At 41.5% G+C, this 9,829-nt stretch overlaps 1 protein-coding gene across 1 annotated transcript; it reads right to left on the reverse strand.

The window, feature by feature from the left end:
• Positions 1 to 9,048, reverse strand: DAZAP2 (DAZ associated protein 2). The gene is made up of 4 exons (XM_061555456.1): positions 8,704 to 9,048; positions 3,259 to 3,416; positions 1,409 to 1,624; positions 1 to 720 (listed from the first exon to the last, which is right to left on the reverse strand). Exons 1-4 carry the CDS (start codon positions 8,753 to 8,755, stop codon positions 592 to 594), a joined length of 555 nt encoding a protein of 184 aa, XP_061411440.1. The 5' UTR covers positions 8,756 to 9,048; the 3' UTR covers positions 1 to 591.
• Positions 9,049 to 9,829: the final 781 nt, after the last annotated feature.

Here is a 9,829-nt window from a genome sequence, read left to right on the forward strand (position 1 = left end):
CATTTTTTAGAGTAATGTTTAATTATGCTCCATGAAGAGAAAAATCACATTTTGCATTATTTAAGAGTACAGAGTACGATAAATAAACTTCATCAGGAACACAAATATTTAAACTCCCCCCAATACCCATCAACATCAAAAACAACTTTATACAGTAAGAGCCACCAAAAGATAATAATCATAATTAGTGACATAAAAACTAGTCCAGTACAATATCAATGTGCATACCCAGTACAGTATTAAAAAACAATAATCTTCATAACTTTTGCGAAGCGAATAATGGAATACTTGACCATATTGTGTCATCTTCTTGACTTTACCGAAAGAACCAAGAAGATGAATCCCTGCAGTCACGAAAGCTTTAAATCAAAATATATTGTGTCATTTTGGAAATTAAGGGCAATTACGTCCAAAAATCGCCCATCAAAGGCCACGTGCCTGTGTGTGAGAGTTTAGTGTAAGCAACAGTTGCAGCCAATCTGTTAGAACTCTGAACTTTTGAGTGAAAATTGATTTATAGTCACCATGTTTCTTGAAAAAAGTAATCTCTGCAACTGGAGCAGCCCTCGGGGCAGGCCCCCCTGTGTGGCATTAAAAGAAGGTGACGCCCCCGCTGGAGCCTCCCTCCAACCAGTCGCTCTTCCTCTGTCCCATCACCACGGTCTGGCCCTGCATGGACGCCATCTGAGCAGCATTGGGAGCGTAGCCAGGGGGAGGGGGCTGAACAATGAAGAGACACGGGCACTGGTTAGATTTGCTAAATAAAGTCACATGCGCAACAACAAAAAAACAAGTAGCTGAGTTGGTGGGAAACTACAACTTTAAAGTGTCTTGCAGGAGGGCTAGTAGCGTAGCATTAAGATGTACAGGGCTAGAGTGCGCTTGCCCGTAATGCGAACTCCATTTGTCATCACTCGTTAAGCGTGGGACATCTTTGTGCACCACACAACATAGGTATGCATCTACGCGGTAATAGCGGTCTGTTTTAGTTTGGATTCTTTCTCTGAACATGTAACCAAGACCATTGCTAAGGTATACGCAACAGCTGAGGAGATGCATTTACTTGATGTCAAGAGTGCCACTGATAGTATAATGCGATATAGCAGATGGTTTCTTATTTTAATTTCTTATAAAAGTGATTATTTGTTTATATTTCTAACCAAGTGTGCTATCAAATGACTGATAATAATAGTGTCAACACTATAATTGACCAACGACACCAAATTTTGTCATGATCAAGATTGCAAAATACATCTCTTACTATACCATTCTTTCCCTGCCTGTTCTCTTTCTACTCTGAAAAAAGGCTGTTGCCTGGATCCTTTCTTTGTATTTCCTGTTTATATATTAGGTAGAGTTTGTAATAATAGTACCAAAGGGAAAAGCTATGATTGCAGCTGGTCCTTACCGGAACATTGGGTATGGACCCATTGCCAAACCGGGCTCCCGCATCAAACCCATTGGGCACGAAGACAGTTCTGTTGCCATTCGCTGCAGCGGGTACCGGCTGGTATTGGTAAGCAGCATGTGGGGCAGCGGCATAAGGTGAATACATCGGAGGGGGGGCACCGGAACCGGCGGGATGATTCTCGTAACCCATGGGGGAAGCTTGTGGTGGGGCAGCCTGTGACAAACAGACAGTTGCACATTAGGTCCAGTAGATATGGGTTTCATGAAAGAATGATACACAATGAAATCTGGTGTTTGCGTTTTTCAAAATAAAGCAAATGCACGTGAAATTATTTGTAAGTGGTGTTCACTTTTCGATTTAAAGCTTTCGCGACTGCAGGGATTCATCTTCTTGGTTCTTTCGGTAATGTCACGTAGAAGGGAAATAATAAAATAATAAAAATAAAATAATAAAATATAAAAAAATTCTCACGACGTTTCGGCCACAACGCAAGGACGGCTGCTTGCGTTGTGGCCGAAACGTCGTAAGAATTATTTTATTTTTATTATTTTATTATTTCCCTTCTACGTGACTTTACCGAAAAAACCACGAAAATGGTGTTCACTTGTTAATTAAATCGATTTGACATTCAAGATGTCTCTTTATCATGTTACAGTCTAAGACCACACCTCTTTTTTGAAAACGTTTAGGATAATACATGGACCAGGAGGCTAAATGTACAATGGTGCCAAAGATATCAATTTAGTGTTGTGGTAGTGGAGGAGAGGCGATTCCCTCAAACCAACGGACATGACGAATGTCCCTTCAGTATGTTTTATCTTTGTATCTGTACGCTAACACAAACACTACACATACTGTACATCGTATCGTACGGTCATCCCTCGTTATACGGCAACTAATACGGAATTTCACTATGTAATTTATAAATTGGGGAACGATTTAGATATAAATTTTGATTTTAAGTTTATGTGACTGCAGGGATTCATATTCTTGGTTATTTCGGTAAAGTCACGTAGAAGGGAAATAATAAAATAATATAAAACAAGACAAATTCTCGCGACGTTTCGACTGCAACACAAGCAATCGTCATCAGGTGTGAAAAACCGCCACTTTTTAAAAAAATTCTTGCTGTGGATTTCACACATGATGATGATTGCTTGTGTTGCAGTCGAAACGTCGTGAGAATATTTATTGTTTAATATTAATATTATTTTATTATTTCCCTTCTACGTGACTTTACCGAAAGAACCAAGAATATGATTTCGATATAAGTTAGGTTAAATTTGCATTCACGGAATGTTGAATCTCCAAATTATTATTTGGGGGGGGGGGGGGGAAATCGAACTATGCACCATTTGTCTTGTCCTCGTGTACATTTCTTGCATCTCCAAGTCGTTCTTGAAGTCGTTTTTGCATGTGTTTTTCACACTGTAGTGGTTTCTTGCACTCATAATGCCACCCAAACTTAGCTTGTTCTGCTACTGTGCAGTATTTTTTATTTGTGGCTTCTTGAGTATTATTCGTATTATGATAAAATTTACAATTTTTTTCAATTAAATGTGTCCTTTATAAAGGTTTTCCATTGGAACGCATCTAAAATTACATACTGAACGAAAATGGGAAAATAGGGTTCAAGAAACAGAATTTGGCTTTCGTGGCAACCTTTCAGGAACCCGTCTGTTGTGAATATTTACGGATGCCTATACATGTGTATATATATGTTCAACTCCTTTCGCACCGTACCTAGCCAACCGTGCTAAATCGGAGGTGCTAATATATGCAATGAACATACATGCGTGTACTGCTGTTGTGTGTGTGGCAGGTGGCAGGTGGGCGTGTTTGCTTACTGCGCTCACGCTGGAGTACGAGGGTGGCGGGTAGTACAGTCCCGGGGGTCCAGCGTTACCAGCGTACGCCATCGGTGGGGGCACCTGCTGCTGAGCAGGGCAGGCAGAGGCTGCCTGCACAGGGTAAGGACTGGCCGCCTGGGTTGGGTATGCAGGCCCTGCACAGGGAAAATGCAAAGGACTTTTATCGTCAGCTATCAAATGCTTAGGCAAATTGTTGCATCGCAGGGCCACGAGAGGTCACGATGGCTTGGAAGGTTTGTACACGAAGCCATACAAATATACAAACACAGACATAATTTCAACCGTGATGATGGGTACAAACTTAGTAATCATTGGAAAGATGTTATCAACCACGCAAAAAAGACTTAATTACACTTTTTTGGACCATCTTATCTGACAGGCACTATTTTACTTTACTTTACCGAGTGTTAACATTCACAGTAATTTTTTAACAGTACTCTCTTCATTGTTCAGCCAGCATTGGTATAAACATGGGCATTTTCGTTCTTTTGTCTTTCATGTGTATCAGGCCTCCCCTCCCCCTCTCTGCCTAATGTGTTGAGCACTCCGTGCTGTCTTTGAGCCCCGCCCCCCTCCCTCCCGATACGTTTCCATTCATTGGCTACCACATTCTGATGAGCCCCCCCTCTCCTCCCCCCTTCAACTTGCTTATAAGGGATTACATCTTGAATCATTGCCTCACTTGATGCAGCTAATTCGGCTGTGACGGTCCCACCTGATGACGGAGACTTGTGTTGCCTCCGAAACGTCGTGATTTTTGTTTTATTTATTTTATTTTCATTAATTTTGATGTTTTACCTACGTGACTTTACCGAAAAAACCTAAGAATATAATGCACCAGATTATCAGAATGACAAGTGCTCACGCCACAAACACATTCCAGATATCTAATATCATTAATTGGGGAAAATTATCAAAAACAACAATACTCAATTTCATCATGATGAGAATCTGGCCCAACGCTGTAAATGCCTGCTTGGATGAGCACCTTCTCCAACCCAGCCACCGAGCTGGGTTGTACATCAGTCATGGTGCAATTTCCATGTGCACAAGGTGCCCTCACTGTGAATGTCAATACTTGTCCGCGTGGACGTGTAATGCAGATCTATTGTAGATGGAATTTCACAAATATGCTTCCTTGGATGCTTTGCGTGCCACAGGATTTCACCGCGTCACCACAAGTGGCATTTGACTCGAGGCATTTGACAGACTGAGGCTAAACAAACCACACGCTGGGGGGGGGGAATAAACATCTGTGATAAAGAGTTTCATAGCTCATCAGATTCCTGCAGTCTAAATATTAATATATCTTAAGCAACAGCGCCATGTGAGTTGCATAGACAATGATCAAGGCCAGTCAAGTCAGCAGAAATACAGGTACGTAATATACAATGTGCCAACGTTTGTTCCAGCTGCGTAAATCCGGTCACGATGGCGAGATTCCAGATAAGGTCAACGCCAGTTAGCGCACGCACGAGGGGCTTTCAAAATACAATACAACATATTTTTGCCGTTTTCGGGCAACAAATAAATAGATAAAAACATGCTAGACAATAAAACACTGGACAACATGGACTTCAGTTTAACACGTAGGCTTTCGCGACCAATATTATTCATAATCAACGTTTTTGGACTTGCCTACACGTAAAAAAAGTCACAACCTAAGATGTCACACTCCGCAGTCTTGAATTATCAAAAAGTTTGTACTAACCAGGGTAGATGGCAATATCCCAAACGGGAATGATCGTAAAAACAGTCTCGCACGTGCAACGCGATACTGCTCCAAGAAATAAAAGCAGAAGAGTCACTAGACTGCAGCCATGATCGAAACAAGGATTACCAAGATGACCATAATAGCGACAGAGAAACAAAAAGAAACAACTCTGATAATGATATACACTGTCCTTGAAGTTGATTGGTACACACCCGAGACAGCTTTTCTTAGAGCCTAGTCTCCATTGGTGCATTTTGACTGCTTGTGTTGTGGTTATTGTATAAAGGTGTCAGTTTTTGTACCAGTTGAAAGGGTAAAAACCTATTACTATTGCTTCAGGACCGTTTACAACTCGAGGGTGTATGTTTTCAGCGGATGCAACTCATCATTCACGTGCGGATGAGTGACATTCTTTGAAACCACGTGGTATTGCTTAAACTTTGGGATTACGTAACATTGTTCCTCGATGTGTTTATAACCCGCAAATTTGCGCAACGTTGTGGGTTCATATCCTGGTCCAGAATACATGGTATCATTCAGTTCTGGTATACACGAGGTATAGTATATATTAACCTACATCCCACGTGAGTATAATTAGTATTATCCATACGTTTTTGTTATATTGCGTAAATATGTGTCGTTAAAACCACCACCACCCGACACAGCCAATTAGTAAGGTTTGTCACGTCAACAAAAGATGCCAATTCGTCACTAGTACAGTGTTGGAGAGTAAACCCAATCGAATTGTAAATGTGGGTTTGTCTACAATTAGTAGCTAAACATAATTGGCTGTGTCGGGTGATGGCAGTTTTAACGACACATTTACGCCAACCCAAAAAAAACGCTATGGATAATATTGGTCACGAAAGCCTACGTGTTTATATTTAGTATTAGCATGGGAATGTCATATTCGCATGTACTGTATCATCTTTTATCAGACCCACGTCCACGTAGATCAATGCGCCTGTGTATTTATTATAGCACATCACATACATGTTCTCTATTTATGATAGTTATTGAATTGTATTTTATTTATATTACTTTAAACACTAACATCTTCGGGGTGACTCAATCATTCGCGGGAGTTAAATAATGGTAAGATTTTATTTCGCTTTAAAGGAAACAGTTACACTATTTCCAGGAAATAAATTATGGAATTGGATCACGTGCTTATCAAGGCTGCCACACCAATCTGATAAACTCCAGGCATCCATCCACCTGGCACATTCGCACGCATGATACAAGGACAACCTCTTGAGGTTTTCAAAAGGTTCACTAGGGTATACATTTACACGCTATCCAATGTATACTCACCGCTCGCAGCGATTACAGGATAATATACACGGCATCTATATATGTGTGTCTCTTCCAAGGTGTCTATCTCCGCCAGCTCGTGGCGTGAGAAAGCGATTGGGTCTGCACCTTGGCCTTATATTCTTGTGCATTATGGCAGCAGCGGCAGCAGCAATGTGTTCAGGAGCTTCATGCCAATGTCGAAGTCTGCTGCGAGCCACGAGAGGGCTTCAGGAGAGAGAGTGAGAGTTCGTGTAGTTTTGCTTCTCCTACAATGGTTCACTATAATATTGTCCCCCCTAGTTTGGGTTGCGTGGCCACAATCGCACCGCTGTGGCGCTGTATTTATTATTTACACTCTTTTATTTAACTCACTCCGTCTATTGTATCCTCAACTCGGTCTGTTGTCGTATCCTCAAATCTTGTAACTCAATTTTAACACACTTCCCAAAGTGGTATCGACTGCAAACTTGGTATCGTTATGTCATATTTATGACAATACCATATTATATCATTAAAATTAATATATATTTTTAAGCAATCGTTTTTATATCTTACGTTTCGGCTTGGGTCTAATTGTCCAGGCTCAACTAACGTTGGCTGTAAATCACCACAGTCCCTGACGTTATGGCAAGCTTCGGGCCCACTTCCTAGAGTCGTGGAGTTCTGCCATTACTAGTATGGTACATTTCATGAAAGCGTGTTTTAAAAAAGTATTTTTAAATATTACTTATTAAGTTTACATTCACGAAGGAGATGTGCGCATCATGCCTGGCGATGTTCAGACGCGATGGTTAGTTTACACCGGTGGACAACCAAATTTTCCATCCGTATAACAAACGCGCATGAAAACCCACTAATAGCAGATATGAACGTGCTTATTACCGGCTACACAACTATGTGCCATGACAAAATCATTGAGTAAGGTTTGTGGAACATGTGCCATGACAAAATCATTTAGTAGGGTTTGTGGAACATGTGCCATGACAAAATCATTGAGTAAGGTTTGTGGAACATGTGCCATGACAAAATCATTTAGTAGGGTTTGTGGAACATGTGCCATGACAAAATCATTTAGTAGGGTTTGTGGAACATGTGCCATGACACAATCATTGAGTAAGGTTTGTGGACCATGTGCCATGACAAAATCATTTAGTAGGGTTTGTGGAACATGTTACATGACAAAATCATTGAGTAAGGTTTGTGGAACATGTGCCATGACAAAATCATTTAGTAGGGTTTGTGGAACATGTTACATGACAAAATCATTGAGTAAGGTTTGTGGAACATGTGCCATGACAAAATCATTTAGTAGGGTTTGTGGAACATGTGCCATGACAAAATCATTGAGTAAGGTTTGTGGACCATGTGCCATGACAAAATCATTTAGTAGGGTTTGTGGAACATGTTACATGACAAAATCATTGAGTAAGGTTTGTGGAACATGTGCCATGACAAAATCATTTAGTAGGGTTTGTGGAACATGTTCCATGACAAAATCATTTAGTAGGGTTTGTGGAACATGTGCCATGACAAAATCATTGAGTAAGGTTTGTGGAACATGTGCCATGACAAAATCATTTAGTAGGGTTTGTGGAACATGTTACATGACAAAATCATTGAGTAAGGTTTGTGGAACATGTGCCATGACAAAATCATTTAGTAGGGTTTGTGGAACATGTTCCATGACAAAATCATTGAGTAAGGTTTGTGGAACATGTTCCATGACAAAATCATTGAGTAAGGTTTGTGGAACACATGACAAAATCATTGAGTAAGGTTTGTGGAACATGTTCCATGACAAAATCATTGAGTAAGGTTTGTGGAACATGTTCCATGACAAAATCATTGAGTAAGGTTTGTGGAACCCATGACAAAATCATTGAGTAAGGTTTGTGGAACATGTTCCATGACAAAATCATTGAGCAAGGTTTGTGGAACCCATGACAACATAATTGAGTAAGGTTTGTGGAGCATGTTCCATGACAAAATCATGACAACATCATGGAACATTGCCAGCTAAGCGCGCAACCAAGTGTGGAGGGAGGGGCGCGTGATTGCAATTCCACCGAGAACGAGAAGAAGTAGAAGAACGCGGAGTACTAACACTGAAGTTCACTGGGCACCACCTTGTTACTGTGTTCACAGAGGGCATGGGGCATGGGCAGAAGCGGCGATTAGAACAGCTGATGGCCGAGACAAACGACGCCGTGACAGCACAGCCAAGGAGATGGAATGGGAACGCGACAGAGACAATATAATCCATCCCCCACCCGAGAGATGAAGCGATGATGATGAACATCGGGGGCTCGTTGGAGTGTTACATTGAGAGAGACGGCGCGAGGCGTTGACGGGTTTGGGTGACCGTTCATCCAGCAGTGGATAAGATCACAGCTGCCGACGACATCACTCACCTCTCTGCTTCTCTTCTTTGCCCTTCTCCTTCTTCTTCCCGAAGAGCGGCATGGTGCTGCAGAGACTCACGACCGACAACGCAGCCACCACCACAAGTGCGCGGACGGAGGGAAAAACACCAAAAAACCACCACGTTCAGCACTTCACCACCACCACACACAACGGGTGCCAACACTGGCACAAGTCGGCCACGACGAGCACGACCACCAGCTCAAAGACAACCAACAACAGGACTCGCAGACACAACCAACACACCAACACACAACTACCAAGAACAAACAACAACAACAACCAAGGCAGACTCTCACGATCCCAGCAACGAAGGCGACCAGCGTCGCGATTACATTTGATCCCACGCTTAAGCAATGGCCCCGCCCCTCCAGAAATCTCATTGGTCGAATTGCTGTGGGGGAAGGGGACGCGTATCCCGCCAACCAATCAGCGCACGGGGAATGACGTGGGCCGTGCCAATATGAACTGGGTAATGTAACTCTGGGCGGGGGGATGTTTTTCCGGTTGTGTGGGGTTTCTGAAGGAATCGATTCTCGTCAGTTTCAGTGAATCGATTCCAACTCACGATTCGGCTTCAAAACGTAACGTGTTCATCTTAAATTTCGATTTAAAGATTTGAAGCTTTCGTGACTGCAAGGATTCATATTCTTAGTTTTTTTCGGTAAAGTCACGTAGGTAAAAATTAAAATTAATTAAAGTAAAAAAATGTTTTACTTTTATTAACTTTAGAGAATTTTTTTTACTTTTATTAATTTCATTTTTTTACCTACGTGACTTTACCGAAAAAAAACCTAAGAATATTCGATTTAAAGCTTTCGTGACTGCAGGGATTCATATTCTTGGTTCTTTCGGTGGTTTTCCCACCTGATGATGATTGCTTGTGTTGCAATCGAAACGTCGTGAGAATTTTATTTTTTATTTTTATTATTTTATTATTTCCCTTCTACGTGACTTTACCGAATAAACCAACAATTACGTGTTCATCTTAATTGGACACGGCCAAAGCTACTGTGTTTGTGAATCGGGCATTATTGAGTCGTTTTATGCCCCAAGGTCTATTATTATGGGTCACCGCACGGTCGCACACCAGATAATTGTTCATGTTCCACGTGT

The sequence above is a fragment of the Lethenteron reissneri genome, chromosome 21, assembly GCF_015708825.2.
Source record: "Lethenteron reissneri isolate LAM-NWPU_2019-01 chromosome 21, ASM1570882v1, whole genome shotgun sequence".
Lineage (NCBI taxonomy): Eukaryota > Metazoa > Chordata > Hyperoartia > Petromyzontiformes > Petromyzontidae > Lethenteron > Lethenteron reissneri.